Source organism: Callionymus lyra, chromosome 16, assembly GCF_982586985.1.
Source record: "Callionymus lyra chromosome 16, fCalLyr1.hap1.1, whole genome shotgun sequence".
Lineage (NCBI taxonomy): Eukaryota > Metazoa > Chordata > Actinopteri > Syngnathiformes > Callionymidae > Callionymus > Callionymus lyra.
In genome coordinates, this window is record NC_141833.1 from 14,209,861 (window position 1) to 14,235,139 (window position 25,279).

General features: G+C 40.4%; 1 protein-coding gene across 1 annotated transcript in view; it reads right to left on the reverse strand.

Annotated features, from left to right (window-relative positions):
- The window catches only part of cdh2 (cadherin 2, type 1, N-cadherin (neuronal)), a 90,278-nt gene that overhangs the window by 31,454 nt on the left and 33,545 nt on the right, over positions 1-25,279 (reverse strand). The window contains exons 3-4 of the mRNA XM_087811290.1: positions 7,551-7,768; positions 228-395 (exon numbers count right to left, since the gene is read on the reverse strand). Coding sequence (XP_087667416.1) covers positions 228-395; positions 7,551-7,768 — 386 coding nt within the window. The remainder of the gene's footprint in view (positions 1-227; positions 396-7,550; positions 7,769-25,279) is intronic.

The window sequence follows — 25,279 nt, forward strand, 5'->3', positions numbered from 1 at the left end:
TCTAATGGGCCATCGATGAGCTACTGTAGAAAATGGCCAATTTGTGACATTTCGTTTTTGTCGTCCGGTCTTTTGTCGTACTTGTAACCCTGCGAGCGGGGCAACAGGGACCCTCAAGGGTTGTCAGATCGGGTGAAAAGGCTCTGATGATGATGCTGCGAAAGGGTAAGTGTGTGTCAATGTGTGTGTGTGTGTGTGTGTGTGTGAGTGTGTGTGCATCACGTTACCCGAACAAGCTCTTGCGGGAATGGGCCGCGTGAGTTCTCCGGGTGATTGATTGGGGGGATGACCCAGTCTCTCTTCATGCGGATCAGTGTGCTCCCCGTGTTCCTGGATGGAAAGACTATTTCCTTCAAGCCTTTGGACGCCGGCGCAGGTGGAGCGTCTTCCTTGACCTGTGAAGAGGGAAAAAGAGATTGAGCTGAAAGAAGAAGCTTAATTTTTTTTTTTTAAAGTCGAACAGGACTTTTTTTGAGCTCCGACGACTCGACAACTTAACGTCTTGACATTTTCCAGTCGGTAACACGGAGAGAACTGAGGATTCGCTGGCAATTATCGTCCATCAGATCCTAACAAGCTACTTAAAAAAATGATGAAATGAAAGAGAAAAATCATAGTTTTTATTGCACTGATAAATACGACTTTTTCGGCAAAATAATACAAAAAAAACAGCAATATTAGGATGATTAAGAAGAATGAATTCTCCAAGTTAGGGGTTGATTTTTTGCCTTTTGGCTGATGTTTTTCCTCTGAAAAGCTTTTTTTTTTTTTGGTAACGTCTTTTTGAGCATTTATGGCTACATTAGTCTAGAAGTATTGATGCTTTAAAATGTCGGCCTAAACTTGTATTAGCCAAAAAACCTGTTACCTCAATGACAGCATGTTCAATAAACTCTAAAAACACATTTTACTTCACATCAGACGTCTTTAAAAAAAAAGGTATTTTGAAGAAAATGCTCAGACTTTTGTTGACCCGACAGTCACACCAGAAAATATCTTGTTGTCTTGACAACATTGTCATGTGACCAGTCACACATTCTGGGCACTACAGTTGGAATTTTTTTGTTGGCGAAGGAAAGTTTTTGTTTAATTTATCCTGATTTCACGGTGTGCCTTTTTTCGTCCGTGTGTTTTTTCGAATGGAAGTCGTACAACTTAGCGACAAATCCTTCAAAACATCACAGAGTCAAAATTATATTATGCATTTTTCGGGCCACAAAAGTGACAATCAAATAATCTCCTTGGCAGGGGTAATAGTGACGCAAATCATTGTTTTTTTCATGACCGTAATTAGCTCTTTAACCCTTATGTTATCTCTGGGTCAAGGTGACCCGGATGCCCGAATACAAATGTATTTGAGGTCACCCTTGACCCAGCAACAACACTAGGGATACCTCGAACATATTTGTTTTCGGACCTCCGGGTCACCTTGACCCAGAAATAACACAAAGGTTGAACCAATGGAGTGAAGTCTGGTGAATAAGTGGTATTTTCACTCCTATAGGTTTGGGAAGACTGCGACAAAACACAGGTATAACAACACTTAGTTGTCATTAGTTCAAAAAGTAAAAGAGCAAAAGACCAATCCAAACATGGGACTAGACCTACGACGCATCCGATTCTTAATAGTCACCTTGACGCCGACTGGTATTTACGTATTTTCGAAAATAGAAATGACCTGCGCGACTCTACGCTGCGTGAATCACTCTCAACTCCCAACATTAAAACTTGATGCGCAAAACTTTTCCCTTCAATGCAAATGTGGGAATGGGCGACGGAATCCTTTGGTGCCAGCGAAGGAAGGAAGAAAAAAAAAAAAACCCGCTCGGGTCTACTTTCAACTACTGACGTCTTCTTATGTGCTGATAAAATGCACCCACACAGTCGGACCAGCTTCCATAATGGATCTGCCATCCTCCCTCGGCTGTAATGAATGAGTTCTGAAACAAAGGAGGATGGTACCTGCAAGCCAGACACTAAACACACAGATGGCTCAAATTGCCAATGTTGCTCCGGAGACCGGAGAGACTGAAGTTGTGCCAAAAGAAAGTTAAAATAACCTTGAACGGAACGAGGCAGGAGAGAAAAGCGAAAGATAAAAAAAAACCAACAACAACAACACGCGAGATCCGTCAGTGTCGATGAACGACGCCGTCACATTGTTTCAATCTGCTTCAACACATACTTTATCTGCGCCCAACAAAGAGATCTATAGTCGTAACTGTGTGTTTTATTCAAATGCGGAGAAAAGAAGCGTGTTTCGGATGAAAAGAACGAGGAGGAGAACAATGGCGCGTTTGCATTTATTGTTAAACCTTCTGTATTTATGTGTTCAATATTTCAACAGAAAGCTGACATGAAACTGACTTGTCGTGTTTAAATTAAACGTTATGTAATATCAGTATTTGTGTCGATTAATGACTACATTTGTGTTGTTATTTTCAACAATAAAAGGTAATTTATGTAGTGATTTATTTTTCTTATTTGCCAGAAAATATGCTCTTCACGGTTGAGTATCAACTACTTTTGTTTGCTAAAGAAAATCTAGAGAAACCTTTGACTTCATCTCAGTGAAGGAATCACATTTTATTGTGTAGTACTTGTTTAATTATTATAAAATATGTAAGTTGACTCTTAAAGTTGTGTTGTACGATGTTTGCTTTTCCAAAAAAAAGAGTTAGAGTTCAAATATGAGTAGAAGTAGTACTTTGCCATATTTTGGAAAATGTGTTGCATCTTTTAGGGTTTTCAAAACTATTGATACTCTAAAAAGTATTGATACAGAAATGTTGTAGAGTAGTAGTAAAAGTAGTAGATAGCTGCTGACCACTCAAAACATTTTTTTCTCAATTGTAATTGTTTATTTTCTTTACCTCAATATTTCAATCAATACCTCAGATGTGAAACTTGTAATCATAGTTGCATTTTATTTTCTTACTGTATTTTATTATGAATATTTAACCCTGGATTCTGTTAATAACACGTTGTAACACAAATTGCACTTTTCCTGAAAAAACATTTATTTTTAAATTGGGGGGCATTTTTTCTCCCCTTTTGGTTTAAAAAAATGGTATCGAGAATCTGGTTGAACATGTTTGTATCGTGACAACCCTGAAATATTGACAATAAAGTGTATATATTCCATTTTAAATATTTATTGGTAATTGGTGGTTTATTTTTCTACACGTCATCAATTCCTGGTGCTCAAGTAACACTTTTAACACCCATTGCACAGACTTTATAAATAGAAAATCTATACAAAATACACAGAAAAAGGTATATGACTGAGAAGCAACTGAAAAACTTCTTCAAGAATGTGAAAACTTTTTCAACCACGGTTTAAAAATGCAGTGTTTTTTTTAGAAAATCTTTTCAAACCCAATAAATTAGAACCAAAAACTGGCTTATTGAAGATTTATTGACTCTCAAGTGCTTGTTAAGACAAAATGTAATTTAATACCGATGTTGTGTTTGGATTGATGCTAAAATGTACCCACTTTAATTAAATATATCACTCTATTAAAAATCTAATTTCCTGTTTAACGACTGGCAGTTTTTATGCTGTTGAGTATAAATTCTGGTAAACCACATAAACAGTGTCCAAGTCAAATTTAACTTATTAAAACAATATATTCTTGGCACCGGGTCTGAGATTTTGCCGTTAGCACAACGAGCACTAGCGTTTGGCGGCTGTACCGCCACCGACCGTTAGCTAACAACTACAGAGGATTCCAGTTACAGAACTGTTGCGAGTACTTCTGAGGAGTTCCACGACACGAGTGTGAAGATGGAAGTGAATTACAATTACACCCGACTTGACCCATCGTTCTTTCTGGAACATCAGAGGAGTCGTCGGAGAGCTAGTACGAATCAAGCTAGCGACGCGGGGAAGCTAGCGCGACAGAGAAGGACGCAAGAAATATCCATTACCCTATTAAAACAGGTACGTGTGCGCGGGGGCCGTAATTATCGGGAAACCTGCATCTCGGAATGATGAATGGCGAGGAGGAATTCCACGGCGCCGCCGCGCATCTATCTGCGGCGCCGGAGGTCCATGCGCCCCTCTCTTTTGAACGGGGCCTCCTTTGCTTGCCGGAAAGTCGCCCCGGGAGAGCGATGGCCCGAGTGTTTGCGAGTGGGTGGCGAGGAATTACACTTATGTGTGTGTTTGCCCTTTTGAGGAGAGGGTGGATGACGGCGCCCGGTGCGGACCCCGAGGTTCAAACGGAGGTATAACGTGGCGTGGGCGGACACTCTGGCTAATGAGGAAATTGCGCGCTCGCCATCGATTAAAACGTTTCCCCGAGGTAGCGGCGTTCACGCCGTAATAAAAAAATGTAATCAACGACGTGATTAAAAGATGCACAGTGGACCCTCCCACCTCGCCCCCCCCAAGCGCCTTCTTCGTGACCTCGTAAACGTGGAAAAACTTAAAATGACAATTTAATGACACTTCCACGAGAGGATCGCGGGTCACTTTTTATTCCCCGGGATTGAAACCATCGAGGGTGTTTATGTGTTCGGGACAGGTATATATTTGCCTTTGACCGGCCTGCAACAGTGACAAATGGTGTCATTAAAAGCGCATACCTGCTCCGCGGATGGTAAATGAGCAGCGGTGGCTAATGACCGTGTTTTTGAAGGAGCGCAAAAAAAAAAAAAAAATCATTACTGGCAGAAAAACTTGGAATTCCAGCTCAGCGGCGTGAGAGACTTGGGAGCTTGAGCACCACTTTATTTTAAAGGGTTAGTTTACCCATGATTCAAACTTCTACTCATTTTCTACTCGCCCTCATGTTGACGAAGGGTTGTGATTATTTTAATCTGTTCCTTTTTTTAGAGTTATAGACAACACTGTTTGTTCATTTTAATGTAGCGACTGGAGCTCAGTTGTCTTCATCTTCGTCCAAAAAGACACTCATGTTGACTAAGGGTTTGGATTATTTTCAGAGTAATCTGTTCCTTTATTGAGGTATTTAACAAAAATGTTTGTTCATTTTAATGTAGACACTGGAGCTCAGTTGTCTTCGTCTTCATCTTTGTCCAAAAAGACGAACTTAAAAACATCCAAATACCTCCATACTGCTCGTCTGTAACGACATGAGGAATTGTTTGGAAAAAAAGTCTATATTTTTAACTTGTTTTTAGCTGAAATGTCCAGTCACTCAGCTCTAGCTAGGAGTTTATCTTCATTTAATCAAATTGCAAGTCTCAGTGCGCAAGATTTACGCTGATGGTCTAGTAGCTTCCGCTATAAACTCAATCTTAATCTTAAAATACAGATTTATTTAAGTTTTTTCAGAACAATTCCTCATGTCGAAGCTTCAATACAAGATGGACGTTACAGACGAGCAGTATGAAGGTGTTTGGATGTTTTTAAGTGTCTTTTTGGACGAAGATGAAGACAAAGAGAACTGAGCTCCAGTCCCTACATTAAAATTAAAAAACATTTTTCACTATAACTCTAAAAAAGGAACAGATTAAAATAATCACAACCTTTCGTCAACATGAGGGCCAGTAGAAAATGAGTAAAGTTTGAATTATGGGTAAACTAACCCTTTAAAATAAAATGGTGCTCAAGAAAACTGAGCTTCAGTCGCTACATTAAAATGAACAAACATTTTTGTCTATAACTCTAAAAAGGAACAGATTACTCTGAAAATAATCCCAACCCTTCGTCGACATGAGTAGAAAATGAGTGGAATTTGGAGGGAACCAACCCTTGAACTAACAAAATAGTTATTGGCAAGTTAAGTTAAGACATTTGATCCAACAACCACTACTGTCAAATAAAAAAATCTCAAATCGTCAATTCCTGCCACTTAAGCTAAACCAACTTCGACGAGAGTCTTTAGAACTTCCTTCCCTCATTTGTCAGTTGAAATATTACGGGGGGCCCCGCTCTGGGAATGTGGTCAACCACCATGTTGACACGTGACCGCATAATGACTGCAAGACGCGTCTACTAAAACTGAAAAATGGAGCTGCGTCTGAAAACCGACAGTCTCTGAAACACGAAGGGTTTCTCAAGAGTGAGGCTTGGTTCGGTCCAAACACTCAATTTTTGGACAACCATGAATCTTCTCCCAGTTACTGTTGCTGCTATTCTAGGCAGCAAAGTTTGCTGCCATGTGGATTTAATCAGCAACACAAATGGATTTAAAATATATACTGACCGGTAGAAAACAAAATCACCCACAATGCACAGCTGTTTTATGATTCATTCTTCTAGAAAAACATTTTTTAATTGTTGTTCGACTGCAAACCCACAGGATCACTAGAAAACAACACTTCTGCCAGGAACCTAATTTCCCATGACTTTGTATAAACAAAAGCGACATGATTCATAATTTGTACGATAAATCCTCGAGTGGGAACCAAAACCGGGCTCTTACGACCGATTTTATCTTATCCTAGCGACCCTAAAAAAACATCAAATGACTAAAAAACAACACGTTTTTCACTAGAGTTGAAGAAAAAAGGTTTTTTATTTTTGTTATTCAAGTTGATGCGTTCTTTTTGAAAACATATCGTCAATTCCTGACACTTTTTAACGCTAATTTAACTTGACTATACAAATTAAAATTGTATTTATAAAAGTCCTTTGACTGGGGAGAAAACTCTACTGCTACTACTCTTACTTAGTAACCCATGAAAAACATCAAATAAGCAACATTTTTCAAAGAAAAAATGTTTTTTTTACTTTGGTTTATCGACTTGATATTTATAAAGGCATGTTTTTAATTTAGTTTGCCGTTTTTTAAGCGAAAAGGGCGAGTTCAAACCCTTGAACAACTTTAAATTAAAAACACATTTTATACTTCAGTTGCAGAAAACATAGTTTTTTTTTAATTAATTCGATTAGATACTGCTTTTTTGTCAAATTTTTTCAATTTTGTTGCCATTTATTTGTTCGGTTTATTTAACCGAACAATCCGAGTTTAAAGCCCTTCCTATTGAACGAGGATTCTATTAAAAAAAAACGTTGGTAAAATCCGGTCGAACCAACATTTAATCATCCGTCTCTTATCCCATTATCACAATTTCCTGAAAATTGAATTTAACTTCATAACATTTCCAGGTATTTTTGTTTACCGACATAAAAAAAAAGAAGGTAATTATTTGTTGAACCAGTACCTGCGATTGCCTTCACCGAAACATTCCTCATGTGAAACAGACTTTTTTTTTATTTTTCTAATCGCACTCAGAGCTACTTAACTCCGAAGAGAAACATCCTCCCGGAACAACACGGCCATAAACTGATGAAAGAGTGATTACGCCGGAGCGGTGTTGCACCTGCTCTTGCTACCCGCTGACCATGTTGAGAATGTTTGCGCACCTACTAAATTGACACATTAGGTTTTAATTAGAAAGCATCCATCCACCCTTTTGGAACACCTGCTACAATTTAGAGAACTAGTCGACTGTGAATGTACCGTGTGACTAATAAAAATGCGAGGGAAGGATCCATCGATACTCATTCCAGGGTCGAAAAAGGGGAGGTTAAAAGAGAAGTATTTAATAAAAGGAGGGTTTTTTTTTTGTTTTACCTGCTGGTCGGCGGTCGGCGTGAGCCGGACCCGGGTGATCCATTGCCGCCGGGCGCCGTCGTCGTTGGCCTTGATGAGCAGAGGCGACGACGCTCGGAAGCCGGCGAGCCGGAGGCTCCTGGCGGCGAACACGGCGCCGTCGGCCGCTATCCGGAAGTCGGTCGGGTCGCTGCATTCCAATCTCACGTGGATGTCTCGCCCGCAGTCCACGAACCTCACTGCAAAAGAGATTTTTTTTTTTTTAGGATTAAAAAAACTCGTCGTGAAGAGATAGAAAAAGACAGACAGAGGGTCCAACAAAGGTTTTTCTGATTCTCCCTCTCGCTTATAAATTATTCACCTCAAGCTGTTCCCCGAAGGTATTGCTCGAAAACAGGTGCGGCGGAGGAAAGAGTTGCAAAAACACAAAACCCTTAAGGTAAATTAAAAAAAAAAAACAACCATCAAGACCTCGGTTATTAAAATAAAACGTGTTTAAAGTTTAGATTAAAAAAACGTGTGGAAATGACAGGAACTTATCCTGAGATGAAGGCGATCACATGCTAGCTCGAGTCCCCCGCGACATACCGGGGGACGCCTTCCCACGGATGACTAGCCCCGGCGTCTTGAGAGGCAAGAGGCATGTGATGTTTATTTCAACAGCAGGTATATACCTCGACGCTCGCACAATCCTGCGCCGCAGACAGGTGGCTCGTGGGGGGGGGTTCGGGCTCCCCAGAGGGGGGCGCCGCCGCGGTGGTAGTGGTACAACACGGCTCCGTGTTACAAGGGAACTGCAATACAGCATAACCAAGTAGCTGCTGGAAGAGTGGCACCGGTAAACAAGGGACGAGTTCATCTGTAGTTTTTTTTCGCTTCCCCCAGATGGCTTAACCACTGAAGACCAGATCCTAGTAGGAATCTTTTGTTCTCAATTAGAAACTTAAGTAACAACAACTTAACTCGTTAAACAGAGCTAGCTCACCAGCAGGTTATCCATTATAATCCTTATAGCGTCAACAAGGGTTCACTTTCTTCTGAAAAACCCGCTTTTGTTTCCACTAGCTTACCATGTATTTGCGTAGAATCGAGACGATGATAACCCTTGTTGACTTCCTTATCTAGGTGGTCAACAGATAAACACTCCTCAAGGCTTCCGGAAGGATCACAACGTCGACGGATAAAAAAAAAAAAGAAAAAAAGTGTGCCGCCGTGAATTATTAAAGCCGATGTGGAATTACTTAACAAAAAGCCTTGAAGGGTTGGTAGCTAATCTTCTTTTGTGCCGATACCTCGGGGACCCCGGCGATGTCTTCCGAGTATCATTTGCACTCATGAAGCTCCTCTGGGCTCGCAGGAGACGACGCACTTTATCAGCGAGGAGACTCAACAAAGGCTTCGGCTTGACCCCGGGGCCTCATTTATTAGCATCCTTCTGCCATTTGATGTCATTTCTGCCAAAAGTGCGCCACACCCGCTCGCTAATAAATCTCTCCGTGCCTGCAGAGGTTGTTATTTTCGTCACTTTTTCCAAACAGGTGGACTGTTCGCGACCTCGGTCGAATTACTCACTTAGTACCTGGGTTTTTTTTTATTTAGTCGTGTTTGACAAGATTGTAAAAAATGGGGACAAACAGTTTCCCTTTTTTTCAAATCAAAAAGGAATAACCTTGCTTGTTTGTCTTGGCGCTCGACCAGACAACCTTCTGCCGAGTGTTTAGTCAGAAACTCGTCATCGTTGACGTCATACGCATCACGTCTGCCATGATCACTGACCCACTCAAAAACCCCAAAATACAAGTATCAGATAAAGAACCGAAAGACTTTCTGACAAATCCTTAACAATTTAGAGAGGTTTTGCATCTAAACCTTGAAAGCGTCAGACGAATATTTTCACAGAGTCACTCGGATTTGCCTCGAGCTACAGCTTTAAAAAAAACCTTCCCTGTGAACGCACCAATCTAAAGTCTTTACTTCTCGTAATTCAAAGACTTCTTTGCTAAAACAGGAAATACTTTGACTGTTTTTGGCAATAATCGCAAGCATTTTGCTTTTATCAGTTCAGTGGATTCAAGAGAAAACCATTAGGGGGATTTTGTTTGTTTATTTTAAGGTAAGAAACCCACATTATTGTCCCCTGGTGAGGTGGTACAAGGTGTAAAATTTGCCGTTATTTTAGCCCGGACCTCTCGCCCAGGCAGAGCCCGGACACCTCTTTGGCTCTGAGTGGCCCTTCCCATGGCATTAGCTGCACAAACTCCCAGCAGGCAGGAGTATTTCCAATGATAATGAATGGGGATGTCCAAGCATGTGTCTATTCATTTATCAGACACACTCTGGCGGCCACGAAAAAAAAAAAACCACCAGAAAATGTGCTTCGGCTGCTACTGCAACTTGTCTATATATCTGGATTCACCGGCTCCCCCGAGGTACTGGGGCTAAAAGAGGGGGGATCTTGGTCGCCACACCCCGATCGGACGTGTTGTTGTCATGGGCACCGTGATAAAGGCCCCTACCCCAAAATGCCGATGCAGCGAAAGCAGATTGGGAGGGTTGGGGGAGTAAAAAAAAAAAAGGGGCTTGACAGAGGGGGGATAAACGGGCCTGTCAGCAGAAAGCCCTGTCCAACTAATTCCCGGCACCGAGGCCCAAAATTACCTCCGACTCAATGATCCTATTCACAATTTATATGCCCCCCCCCCTCGCACTCCCCCTCATTCGCTGACAAGCAACACAAAAACACTGTCTAACCTCTCCCAAGAGCCAGTGTGCCAGTCCATTGTCTGCGCCGTCACGTGAAAACTCCACCTCAGACACAAACAGTCGGCGCAACAGTGAGAGATACATTCAATTTCGGAACAAGGAATGTGGACCAAATAAAAAAAGAAGAAGAAATCAGCCCCACAATCCTCGGCTTTTAACACTTCCCGGACGAATATGAGGAGGCGCCGGCCCGGCCAAGTGTACTGTGACAAGGCAGAACCCACTTCAGTTAGAGTCCCCCCCCCCCCAACCTCCCACTCCTTTCGTTTTATTAATCCAGTCAATCATTACTCAGAGGGGAGGTCGGGAACAGTTGAGAAATACTCATCCCTGGTGTTTCCTCATTGGCCTGGAATAAGTGCTCAGCCAGGCAAATACCTGCGCCAATTAAAAAAAAAAAGTAGTTCAGCGGAAGGAATGTGACCCAGAATAAGAGGGGTGGTCCCCTCTTCCAGTAATGTGACAATGAAAAATGAAACAAAAGCCCCACTGAAGACTGGATCAGAGCTCCGGTGGCATCACAGCGCCAATTACGCCGGATTGAAACTTGTCCTGGCGGCACCGAAAATAGGCTTGTTTTTGTCTGAGAGGTGCAAAAATCATCAGCTCGTTGTATAAACAAAACATTGTTTTCGAATAGTTTCATTTTCAATTATTATTAAAGAACTAGATTAGATCGCAGTCTATCGATAAGACCCTGGATCACGCTGGTATTTGTCTTCAAATCTCAACATTCTTGGTTCAAAACTGTCCAAACTTTTCGACCTAACATTGTCTCTTCTTCACCTTTAGCTCTTTAGCCCTTTTGCCATGAGCATCCTTGTCCATTACATCTTGGCTGCACTCTCTTCTTCACCTCCAACTTCAGATTGTAAGGAATACTGGTTGAATTCAGCTAATATTTCTTAAAAATCAGACTTTCGACAATGTAATATGCTAACAAAACATACGATTATTATGTTTATAAGAGCAGAATATCCACCTTCAGTCTTGTCAAATATTTTCCTCTCAAACAGGAAAAATACCAACATTCAAATGATCATATTTCTAATGCCAGCCAAGGTTTATCCTCCACCTTTTTATTTATTTTTATTTTAAAAGAAGGCACTTCAGAAATGTATAAAAGGATTAGAAAAATGTCGGCTTCAACCCACACCGCCTGGGTAAAATGGGCAGTCGTATCACTGGAGATGACATTAGGTTCTTTGACTAATGTCAAAAAATATTTCTCCACAGAAAATCTAACAGCTCGTGCGGCTTGATACTGGAATGTGTTGTTTTTTTCCCGGCTTGTTAATCCCCTCGAAGGCATTTCTCTTTTTTCCTGGCGAATGTACTCCACTTCAAACATGCAAAGTGTTCTCTGTGCATTTCTATAAAATATGTAAAGGGTTTACACGGTGGAAAAAAAAGTGCAATGTATGTTCTGTGCTCACTGTCGTATGCAATTAAGGCGACTAAAGTGTTATAACATCAGAGAACACACAGTTAAAGCCGCAGCATCCTTCAGGAAAAAAAAAGAAATCATGAAAACGCACATTGATGCTACTTATCACTCCAACGCACGTCGTTTTCCCGCAAACGCGTGGAAACAATGACCATTTCGGTCTCTTCTCAAACTGTTTTTGTGTTAAAAAAAATGTGTCACCAGCAGACGTGTCACGCTCACAGAGCCCGCTGGATAATAACAGTATTTAACACAGCAATTACAAGGTGACCAGATCCATGCTAGCAGTCACCTTCAGAGAAGCCGTTCAACACAAAATGTTCTTTTTTCTGCTTCCTTTTCAAAGGATGCCGAAATGAAAGCGACCGACCGGTCAAAAGCGAACCCAGGATTCACCTTTAAATCAATCATTAATAGTTAAGAGTTTAAATAAGGAGAAACTGCACCACAGTGAGCAGTAGAATAATCCCTTACGATGGCTGACAGGAGAATCAAAACGTGATCAAAGTGTGGACCAACATACATTAGCCGTGTTTTATGTTACACGGAGGGGAAGCGCTCGGGTCGATGTAAAGCTGCCCTTTATTGGTCGGTTTGTATCTCTGATCCAATTTGCATGTTCTTGGCTTCAAATGTGACACGACAGAACACTATGGGTTATTGTTTTTCCCTGTAGGAGTACTGATATTTAAATGTGCATAAAAAACCTCCAAATATAATTTATATTGTTTATTTTATTTATATATTCTGAAACTGTTTATTTTATTTTTTGTTAATTTTTATCATAAACATTTAGCATGTAGTTCTGCATGTAATTGTAACATTTATATAGTTAATTAAAAAATGTTTCTTTCAGGCTATTTTTTAGTCTTGTTTTGTGGAAAATGGCATCGAATATATATCGCTAAAAGTTAAAACTGTTTTTTAGTATCGTGACAACCGTAAAATACAGTGGATAAAAACACAAGTAAGTAAGTAAGTAAGATTTGTAAGGGCTTTTCTAGACCAAAGCGCACAAACAATTAAAACAATAACCGATGAAATATGGCGGCCAGTGAAAAGATTTAAGGATTGGAGAAATGCGAGTTCTTCTACTAGAGCAGGGCAGAATTCTCGCTGCATAGTGGTCAAGCCTAAAAACAAGAAAATTGATCCAAGTATGCCATAATTTTTACTCCAATACCAGATCCTATACGATACTTTTTTACGATAACATTTTTGAAGACCGAGTATGTATTGTTACTTGATACTATTGAAGTAGGTTGGTGCCACAAAAAAGCCAAAGTTTGATACCCTGCCCTACATATACGAGAATCACACAAACTTCTACCTAAACTTTTTGTTTTCACCAAAAGAAAAATGTAGTAAAATTGTTATTGTATGTATATATTATGTATAATTGTTATACATATTATTATTGAAGTATTAAATGCTTTTTTTGAAATGTGTTCTTCATGATCATGACGATTATAACCATAAAATGAAACTAAGCCAAATAGTATTAGTCGCTAAATAAGACCTTTGGGTCAGATATAATCGACAACAACAATTCTAAAAAGAATTCCAATAACCAAAAATAAAAACATTTTTGAAGGTAAAGGAATTCAGCGATGATGAAGATAAAGGGAGCTTCCAAGAATATCCATACAGGTTGAGTTCATAGTGAGCAGTACAACACAGCCCACCACTAACATCTAACTGCCTCTAAGTGATTTATATCTTCAGCAGGCAAAAGAAAATGACAGAAAAAGCTCTTTTGAAAAATCGCATTTGTTTGGCCTTTTGTAAAAATTAGCAATTGCGAGGCTCGGCGAAGGCGAAGGAGAAGCCCAAGGAGACGCTCCAATTATGTCGTGTCCTTTTGTTTGCTAAACGAAATGATTCCGTGTTTTCGAGTGCAATGACAGTGGAGCATTGTGTGGATTACGGTGTCACCGGAGTCGTGAGCTGATAGAGCTGAGCCGCATCCATCTGAAGTTATCAGTGCACGGCTTCAGGGATTTTTAGCTCTGGCAAGAGATGAGCGGCTTGATGCTTTGGCGAGATGATAAACTGGCCATGTTACACGCATGTGCGCCGGTTTTTTGTTCATCAAGCAGAATGCGATGGATCCTCTTAGGGGTGTATATTGGCAGAGAGTAGAATAGGTATCACGCTGCAGGGGCACAATACGATATCTTGTGATACTGTAGTAACAAGGATATATGTGTAGTATTGTCGAGTACTTGACTCTGGTGTTGCAGAATTTACAGACCACATGACTCTTGACGAAGTCGTAACTGCTTTCATTTGTTTTGAAACCAAAATATGTCGAAACATCAGCTTTAAAAGCTCCTGGAATAGAATGTATCCTCTCGCCCTCAGTAATGGCCTCGTATCTTGCAGGATTTCACTAAAATAAAAATACTAATGTAGATTATGCAGTAATTCAAAGATACAAGTGCATAAAACGAACGTAGGATGTGTATTGGCAACGATACCATATACTGTGATACTGTAGTAACAAGGATATATTTGTAGTATTGTCCATTACTTGACTCTGGTGTTGCAGAATTTACAGACCATGTGACTCTTGACAAGACGTTTTCATTTGCTTTGAAAACCTAAATATGACCAAACATCAGCTTTAAAACTGCTGGAGTCGACTGTATCCTCTAGTCCTCAGTCATCGCCCAAATTCTTACTTGATTTCATTGTTGATTCAGCTGTAGAGGACGTAATGACTAATGAGTAATTGCAACACAAAATTGAACAAATATTTGCATGTTAAATGTTAATAAAAATGCAAACTATTTTATTTTATACACACTTTATCGAACCATGAACTATAAATTAACAATTGTCTTAGTTTAATTGCATTAATTAGTTATTTATATGCCACTTTTTTGTTTTGTATTTTATTTTATTTTATTAATCTTGTTTTATGTCATTCATTTGATTTAATTAATTCATCCTTTAAACTTAAGAGGACAAAAAAGAAAATGGAACAATTGAAATAAAATATTCTGATTCTGAATTATTATGATAGTTAAAAACGTGATTTCAAAGTGAGACACATTCTGTGGGATGTTTAAGTGGATCGATGTTTTCTTACACCTCTAGACGACCTGTAACTCCTGACACTTATTAACAACTTCCGAAACCTGCTTATATTACGACGTAAAGCTGAAAATAAGTAAGAAAAACTGACAAGAATAAAGATGTTTTTTATCGTAAATAAGGATTCTTTGGGATCACGACAGCCAGCGTCTCATAGATCCAACGCTTGAATAATGAAGGCGTACGCCGTTGATGAATTCACACGCGTGCAAAAAAAAAAAAGTAAAGTTCAAAGGAGGACGAATGTAAATTGCGAGGACGTGAACCTCCCTTAATCTCGGAGGTTCTTCTCCACATCCGGCCGGAGGAACCTTTTTTCGATGTAAATCAAAGCCGAACGAAATGAGGTGTTGAACTTTATTCTCATCACAGCGAATATTTGACCCCGTCCTCTCGGCTCATGGCAGGTCGCGGGTTTTTAAATTGCTCCCCGTACTCGCCTCACTTCCCTCCGCCTACATGGAAGCCCTCGTGATTAACGTGGCGGGGTAAAGACGCAGGACCTGGAGCGCCGAGGCTCGCCCGCCGCTACCTGGATGGTTATAAATGCTCCGTTCCAGGTGTCCACATGCATCATTTTTCATTGTTTCTCAGATACAAAAGGTCAGCGGCTGGCAACGTCGCGCTGATGCACATTTCGGAGGATGATCCATTGCACCAGACATTCGTCTTGGCTGAGGCGCTGCGACGGCGCAGCCGAAGAAGCCAGAAGCAAACGTGTGTATATTTATATAGAACATTTATCTAATGTATTTTAAACGATGTTGAATTCAGGATTACTTTCATGATATGATATAATAGGATAGAACTAGTGGCATGTGTTTTTGTTGACCAGTTATTGTTTGTTGGTTTCTGAGCAACAGAAATACAAACCCAGAAAGTCTGAAGAGTTTTATTTTTATTTTTTACCCTTGAAATGTTGCACAACATGTGGCCAATCACCGCTATTGTGTAAAAGTATGTGAGCAAGTAAGTAATTTAGATTTATACAGCGCTTTTCCAGACCAGGGTCCCATAAAATGGTATAAAACATAATTTAAAATGTATAAATATAAGTAGAAGTGGTGCGTATTGGCAAGATACGAATCAAGGATACATGGGGCAACGATACAACATATTATTACGATACTTTAGCAACAAGTATATATTCGCAATATTGTCGAGTATTTGAATCTGCCGTTGCAGTATTTACAGAAACATATGACTCTTGACTGAAGTCGTAACTACTTTCAGTTGTATTGAAACCAAAATATGTCTTTAAAAGCGTAGGGAATCGACTGCATCCTCTCGTCCTCAGTCATTGCCAAGATCTCACGGGATTTCATTGTTGCTTTAGCTATGGAGTAATGACTGGTGCCATGAAGCGAAATTTGCAACACAAAAATAAATATATTGTAATGTGTAATATGTTAATTGTAAATAAATGTAATCAATTAAATGAGTTTATTTTTAACACACTTTAATGAACTTCAAACCATAAAAAAGTATAGATATTTATATAACACTTTGTTTAAAATGAAACATTTCTTAAATGTATTTTCTTATCTTTGTTTTAAACTCCTTTTTTAATATGATGGATATTTTCTCTATGCTGTTTATATTGGTTAACATTTGCTGTAAATTATCGTCATGTCTTTACGACCATTGATCCGATTTTGTCATTATTTAGTTGAAGTTCTAATCATAGTCACTATGTCGACTTGGAATGACTTCATCAGTCATTAAAAACCAAAAATCCTGAGTACCATGTTCCCTAAAAGACTGGCATAGCTCTGCATCGCTGTTGTCTTATGGTTGAAATTGTCCTTTAATATTCAACGTAAGTCCTTCATATTTCTATAGGCATGGGTTGAGCAACAACAAAAAACAGTTGTGTAAGTACAACCTGTAACATGTTGAAAATGATCACGTAAGTCCTTCATATTTCTATAGGCATGGGTTGAGCAACAACAAAAAACAGTTGTGTAAGTACAACCTGTAACATGTTGAAAATGATCAGCTGCCTTTTGATCTAAGCGGCACCGGCTCGAACCCAATTAGCTCTCGCTCTTGATCAATCCCGTCAGAAACTCTGCGTTCAAACCGGAGCGACAAAGAGGCCGGCAGTGACCGGTGGTGAGGTAACCTCTGCTGGCGTGGCTCACGGGTTCCTCTAAGTCTTTCTTTTTTTTTTAATCACGCAGGACAAGAAGTCCTGCTCTTTGATTTGTTGCCGAGAGAAGAATCCCCAGCAAACCCCCCCCCCCCCAAATCTCTCCCTGCCCAGAACTGTACCAATCATTGTTCCACTGGGACAATCATTATCCGGAGCTTTTGATGGAAAATAGAAAAAGGTGATTTTCTCAATGATGTCAATGTCTCATTCGGCTTTTCGGCGGGTGGAAAACGAATCACGTTGAATTTTCCCCGGTCTGGCTCCGGCTCTCCGGCGTGTCCAGCTGCAATAAATATTATCTGTCTAACACTGCTGACCATTGCAGGCGCTGAACATTGGTCATCGCCGCCAGAGAAGAAGAAGAAGAAGAAAAAAAAACTGCATCGGGTAAAAATAAAAATCTAGAGTTTCTTTTCAGGAAAATCAATAACGGCAACTGTGCTGTCAGTCGGCGGAGCTCGGCGATGGTTAGTAACGAATGACACAGCAGACGGTCAGGATTCGTGCCAGGGAGCAAATCCTCACCCTAAAAATGACCGAAAAAAACCTGCTGTCGAAATGCCTGATGTATGACCATTGATTTATTGCTGAAGCGTAGCCATTTCTGATATCACTGCGGCAACACTCTTGGACCAAATTACATTTTTTTGTCTCTTTTTTAACTGAATGTATAAAGTTTTTAAGCTTTAACATCACATTACCGTCCTTACTTCTAAAGTATTTTGTTCATATTAACATCTTTTCTGTAGCGCGACAAAAAGCTAATAGTTGTAGTTGAGATCTCTTGAAGTTTGACAATTATTAACATCTCAATAATTCCAATCACATGACTCAATCCGACAGCCTAAGGGCCAAATCCGGCCCAAAGGTAATTGTGCGTTTCCCAAAAGTTTTTTAAAGTGACCAAAAAAAACCCTGAAAGTCTGAAAAAGTGGTCAACTGCCATTGAATAGTGTACTTTCTAGATTTCTCAAAAGAAAACGAAAATATATATATATATTGACAATCTGGGTGTATTGGCAAGAACCTGGCAACACGCATACAGGACAAAAATACAATATACTGTATTGTGATAGTGTAGTTACAAATATACTTTTGTAGTATTGTCGAGTACTTGACTCTGGTGTTGTAGAATTTACAGACCACATGACTCTTGATGAGTCGTAACTGCTTTCATTTGTTTTCAAACCAAAACATGTCCAAACATCAGCTTTAAAAGCTGGAGTCCACTGTATCCTCTCGTCCTCAGTCATACCCGGAATCTCGCAGGATTTCATTGCTCTCTTAGAGGACGTAGTTTTAATTGCAACACACTTTACTGAGTTGACTACGACACTGAATTATAAACTATTAAAGAAAAATTGTAAAACAAAAATCTGTTGAATATCGATACAGTATCGCAATATATCGATATTTTTCTCACCTGGAAGAATTGTTTATGAGGTGTATTCAACGTTAGTTAGTCGTCGACCTCCTCCAATGGTGACCTCAGGGCGTTCCCAGGTCAGCTCTTTATGCTACTCCGTCTACAAAACCACTTAAGCTCATGTCACTGATGCGAAAAACACATTTTTGTTTTCAAACAACAAAGAAAATGAGCCATTTCGACGGCGTGGGACTCTTGAGAATGTGGTCGAACCATTACACGCAGAAGTTGTCATGCGAAATTACGAGCTCCGTCACGACACAAGAGGCTCCCTTTTTGTTGTGGATCTTTCACCGCATCCACAGGAATTCCATGTCTTGCGGGATCGACTGGATCCAGAAGGACGCCGAACAATATCTCCGGCTTTTCCCCAAGTGCCTCGCGTCGCTGCGATGAGGCAGCACTTTTAATGAGTGGCCGCAAATCACAACCCATTAAAAACTTTTGAGTCCCACGGAGCAGAAGTTGCGGCGAAGTCTGCAATGCGCTGACCCCAGAGGAATCTAGATAAAGGTTAGCAGCTGTGATTGGAATTAGCGCTGTGTGTTCTGTTTCGCCTATGATTTTGTTTTCACAAATCATCCGACGAGATGCGCTGTGGACGGACGGTAAATGCGTCGCGACAGCAGATGCCGTGAGCCCGGGTTAAGGAATCGTGCCTTTCGGGGGCGACCCATGTAACGGGAGCTTTTTTTTTTTCTGTCGAGGGGATAAAAGTCGAGACGGCTTACTGGCGTGAAATTAGACTTTTTCAGAAAAACAGTCACCTAAGTAGAAGTGTCGAAGAATAAACGCGGGGAATTCTATTCAGGACGACGAGTAAGATTTATGTCAGGTCGCAACGACATCGAAAAAAAAGCGTGTTGTACACAGATTAAAATAACAATATCGGGCCGTGTTTGATTCCACCTCCTTAACCTCGCATGGATGGTTTTTACAACGTGTTTGACTGCTAACTCTGCGACGACCCCGCTGTTTAGCATGGCTTTAATGGTTGGGGTGCACTTTTATGATTCTTGGGAGGTCATTAATTTTTACGACTACAGAAACAGAACGCTATACCAAATAGACTTGATACAGTCCAAAGCATATAAGAACAAAAAAAACTTGTTTGTTTTTGGTTCATTAAGAAATCAACAACTTCCAATCTTTATGACTAATTCATTAATTTTCTGCCGCTTATTCCATTACAGGGGTGGCGAGCTTCTTAGGGCGAGAGGCGGGGGACACCCTGGACAGGACCTCTGTATGTTTTTAGACAGAGGGACGAAACCGGAGTGCTCGAAGTATACACACTCCACACAGAAAGGTCACAAGGCTCACCCCATCATGCTAACCACCACATTACTCAAGAATTTAAAACTCTCTAGAAGAAATAAACTTTTAAGAAATACGTGTCAGAACGGTAAATCAATTCCAAACCCCAGGTCACTTCCCGCACACTTGCTACTGTGGGATTTTTATCACTTCTATAAATGATGGTATTTAATACGTAATAAGAGAAAAGTTATGAAAACATGTTGGTTTTCTTCAAGTCAATGTAGATTCACGTTGATTTTGGACAATGTTGAGTCCGTCTAAAAGCTAATGGCTGAACTAAAAGCTAGTAGGTGAACTTTTGCGTCAAGTCGCCACCCATTAGCCAATCAGAATCCAGACTACACAGCGATGTTAGCGTAAAGAGTACGTTCAACATGGAGGATACTGTTCTGGTCGCTGGTTTCCCGTAAAATATAGTTTCTACCAGGACATAAAGACACAGCGACAACTTTCCTGGTATATTGGCTTTTAGCTTGTATGCTATCTAGTGCGATACATAGTTTCTGAAAAAAAGTAAAGCAGATATCAGCGAATTGAGTTATGTTTTTTAAGTTTTTTCCGCGAGAAGGTGTCAAAATTCATGCTAGGTGTGGAGTGAAGTGTAAAGAAAGTCTTAGGTCTATAAACTGTTGACTTGAGGCAAGAAGAAGATTGTTTCAAAGATGTAAAATATATACATTCTTCTTGTCCTTTTACAGTTTTGACACCTACAAAAAAAAAGAACAAAAAAGCTATGCCAGTCGACATCATGAACATAGTGTTCCACGAATCCTAAAAAAAACAAAAACAATTCCTTCTCCTTTTTTTCATCAGACGCTATATGGAGGTGTTTGGAAACATTTATTCATCGACTTTCATTGTTGCATCGCTTTTTTTTTTTCAAGCTAACACTTCCACAGTGAAGTGGCCCCAGTTACCGACTACCTGCTTTTGAATACTGAGATAGAAGATGTTGAGTTTATTTTTGCAGAATACTGGAGCGTTTGGCCGAGAAACACACGGTCGCATCGATCCATGATCCCATATTTAGTTTCTGCCCAATTTGCATAGTTGTACTGTCAATCAAACTCATGCAAATGATGAGCTCAGGTAAAGACCGAAATGCTCCACTGCATCCAATTACCAAGCTAACCGCACACACAAACATGTCGCTCTGCCTCCTTCTTTTTTTTTGCCTTTAATTCAACACCCGCACTTTCCTTCTTCCCTGCACACTTACAGCAGAACGGTGGAGCAATTTGAGCCATATTTGGAGAGCGCTGGATTCACACATCACAAGAGAAATATACAAAAAAAAAAACACAAAGACGAGAACAGAAGAAAGATGAGACGCTAACACCTGAACTAAAAGCTCAAATTGCCCAGTGATCCGGCGTTGGTCGGAGGTGCCGTTATGTCATGTTCCGACACAGTCACAAGTTCACGCTGGATGTTCCAAGAACAAAGCTAATGGAATTCCTGCGTCTCCGCCTCTTTATTGTGGAGGAGGAAGGCATGTGAATCGTCTTTGGCTTTGGGAAAGAAAAAAAAAAACACACAAAGCGCCAGACGAAGCCTGACAGACGTTGCGAGGAGACAAGACGTAAAGATGGAGCGCGTGCACCTCTCGCCGCCGAAATGATTTACCGACTCATTTGCACAAACTGTTTGTTTATCCTCCGCCCTTGCTCTTCACTCCAACCTCCGTCACACATTGAAATGCATATTCACACGGTAAACATTTTAAACATTCCTCGGGGGATTGATTCAAAGAAAAGACTTCACAATGAGCCGTTTCTTTTCTCTCTTTTTTTACTGGTTCTTTGTTTGACGAAGAGTGAGTCATGATGGTGGGCAGACCATTACAGCTAGTTATCCAGCATTATCCCCGTTTTATTTGCTTGCCCTATTGCCCACATCCCGGAATAGATGGAAGGATTTTTTTTCTCATCCCCCCCTCCACCTTTAAAAAAAAAAAAAAGCCCTTGATAAGAACAAAACAAGTGAAAAAAAAAAAAAACGGCTTCCAGGAAACTGAGTGTTCTGCGGAGTGTAAAAGGGGAAGTGAAAGAAGAAAGTGATTCCTGAAACTGCCGATACATCAGGTGGGGAAGTCGGACCAGATACTTTGGCGAGCCGGGGAACAGAAAAAAAAAATCAATAGGTACGCGTTCAAAGTTTTAATGAATCCTGCTTTAAGAAGAAAAATGTTGCTATAGAGCGACCTTTTGGAAGATTTGCTGTGAATTATGTGTGCGACGACAACATTTCCGTCCGAATATAAATCTAAATTAGGCGTCTTTACGGCTACTAAAAGACAGGTTGGATAGAAAAGGTCACTGTGAGTCGACACGATGCGGAACTGACGGAACGCACAAACAGGTCAACTAGCACTTAGAAGTAACAATTTCCCACAGTTCAGTTTAAAGATGATTTTCTTTCTTTCATACTAGTGCAGCTACTAAGTGCTAATGCTAACTCTTGTAGGAGTATCTCTACGCAAAGGAGAGAGTAGGAAAAGTTTTTGAATTTTAGTTATTTTGTAGCACAGACCGAAAAACTTCAATAGTACCAAGTGTTGGAACATGTTTCATCTTCCAGTGCCGAGTTTAGACCCATTTATCTTAGAAAAACTGAAAGTTTTGAGGAAAAATGTAGCTCAAATGTGTGTTTTTTTTGTGTAATGACTTTTTTCTTTTTGTTAGAATGGATATTATGAAATTGTAGTCGTAAAATCGTATGGAACCAGTATCGAAGTGAAGGTATCAGTATCAGTACCCGTATTCAAACACCTGACCAGCTCTAAGTAAGTAAGTAAGTAAGTAATATATATTTATATAGCGCTTTTCGAGACCAGGGTCACAAAGCGCTTTAACAATCAAAACAATACTCAAAACAGTACATACTTCAAAGATCAAGACAACACCGAGAACAACACAGGAGTTCGAGAAATTCAAGGAAAAGCCTGCACAAATAGAAACGTCTTAAGATGTTTCTTAAAGGAGTCAGTAGACTCCATCAAGCGCAAAGAGAGAGGAAGATTGTTCCAAAGCTTAGGAGCAACAGCCTGAAAAGATTTCTCTCCTCTGGTCCTGAGCCGTGTGCGTGGAACCATAAGTAGATTCTGATCCACAGACCTCAGAGCCCGAGCTGGGGTGTAAGGCTGGATCAGATCAGTGATGTAAGGAGGAGCCTGACCATGAATAGCTCTGAAAGTAAGAACCAGAATTTTAAAGTTGATCCTGAAAGAAACTGGAAGCCAGTGAAGAGTTTTAAGGACCGGAGAAATGTGAGTTCTTCTACTAGAGCGGGTCAGAATTCTCGCTGCAGAGTTCTGAATCAACTGCAGGCGAGACAGCTCCTTCTTGTTAAGACATGAAAACAAACTGTTACAATAGTCCAGACGACCAGCTCTAGTAGAAGAACTCATATTTCTCCGATCTTTAAAACTCTTCACTGGCTGCCAGTTAATTTCATGGATCAATTTTAAAATTCTGGTTCTTACTTCCAGATCTATTCATGGTCAGACTCCTCCTTACATCACTGATCTGATCCAGACTTACACCCCTTACTTACCCATCCCTAGAAAAGCACACGGATCGTCTTTAAATATATTAATAATGAAAGTATTCAAGCGGTAACTTTTGGACTCATGGATACTTTCAGCATACTGAAGAGATTTCCGGAATGCAAACTAGAAACTACTCAAAAATAAAATATGTTTTTTATCATCGCTAATATTGTAAGTGATCACTAATAACTCCAAATTAAATGGCGCCATAAGAAAGTAGCCATGTTGAAAAATAAAAAGTCTTATCTGACAGAAACAATCAACTCAGATAAAAGGATTGAAACAAAATCCTGCCCCTGGTAAAAGAGGTCAAGGGTCAATGTCGACTCTGGGCCTGTGACTTGGGACTGCGACCCGAGTTGTACTTTTGAATCGAAAAACCTGTAAAGTCGCCGTTAAAACGCCATCGAACGTAGTTTCAGGGAAGAAAAAAAAAATGAAGATTAACGACAAATCCGACGTTCCTTTCAGAGGCCCTTAAATCCAACACCGATTTTCTAGACCTGTGACAGCTCGTTACGCGACACGGGAAAAGCAAAAAATAATTCAAACATGAATTTATAAGAGTATGTCGACGTCCTTAGTGTCAACCGTGGGTTTTTTTTATCTTTGCATCCTTAGAGGCGGCGACGACGACGCAATGAAGGACTAATCTCCTCAAACCTGGCTGATCCTCGCCCCGGCCGTGGCGTGGAGCTCAAAGGAGATCAAATGGAATGAATCGAGGACAGGAGGTGATTCCACCGGCGAGGCTAGGAAGTCGGTTTCGGGCAATTTAAAAGATATCTTCAGCCGAGAGCTTGACAGAAAGTTACCCACAAAGTTCTGGGGCCGACAAATGAAATCCACTCGAAGGCTTTTTCTTTTTTTTTTTTCCTCCATCCCTCTCCGAACAATTGTCGACTTTGAGAACTTGACTTGTTTATCCGAGTCCGAGGGGGGCGCGGGGGGGGGCAGGGGTGAAAGTTGCAGTGTTTTGTTCTTCGGACATCTTTTGTGCGATTGGTATTGATCCCTTCTTCCCGTTTCTGGTCTTGAATGCAGACGTTCAACCCCCCCTTTTGCACATCAATTTGTAAGAGACACATCTTTCTATTAGAGCCGCTCACTTTCACATTCTTACCTCTTCCTTTCTTCCGGGTGCAGAGGCAATTTAATTCAAACCGACGAGCTAAATTGAAACGTTGAGTTCTCACCTTTTTTTCGGTGGCGTAAAGTTATTAAATCCAAATAATATCGAGATTCAAAAAAGGGAAATACATCTTTTTTTTTTCCCTGTGAGATTTGTGTAGAAAACCATATCGAAAAAGGGGGGAATGAGGTCGACGGTGGAGAATAAATCCTACATTTTGCATAATCAATAACGCATGGAATACAAGAGTGTCTTCCTCCTCCTAGAGAAGAGGATAAGCAGCCCAGGGTTGTGTGTACGAGATTTGTGTAGGAGAGGAAATATAATGCAGGCTATAATACTATCAAAATCTAAGTCCATCCATTTATGTTGCGGTGAAAAATGAACGCAGCGCATAGGAAAGTAATGAAAGAAAATCTCCCACAAAAGCTGAAAGATGTGTTTTAACGGCGTACGTACATTGCAGCCCGAGGCGACAACATGGTGATGAGAGAAGCAGCAACTTTCAGTTGCACCGACGATATTGTTTAATTTCGACAGAGGTGTCAAACTCAAACAAACAGGAGGTCCATGTCGTGGGCCAGACATCGGTAATCTCCCTTATCTTATCTTAAACACTGTTGACTCTATAGGTCACCAACAAGAACATCCATTGTGTGAATGCTGAAGGCACTTTTTCTCTTCTGACCTAAATTTTTTACCGCATCCCCTCCTACAAATTGTATCCGATTGATTTTAGCCATTCACGCTTTTATCAATTCGGCTCGTTTTCGGAATGCAGACTGTGTTCTAACTTTCTTTTATCGCTTCAACTCTTTCTTCTATTCCTCTTTTTCTACCCCATTCACTTGAATGGGA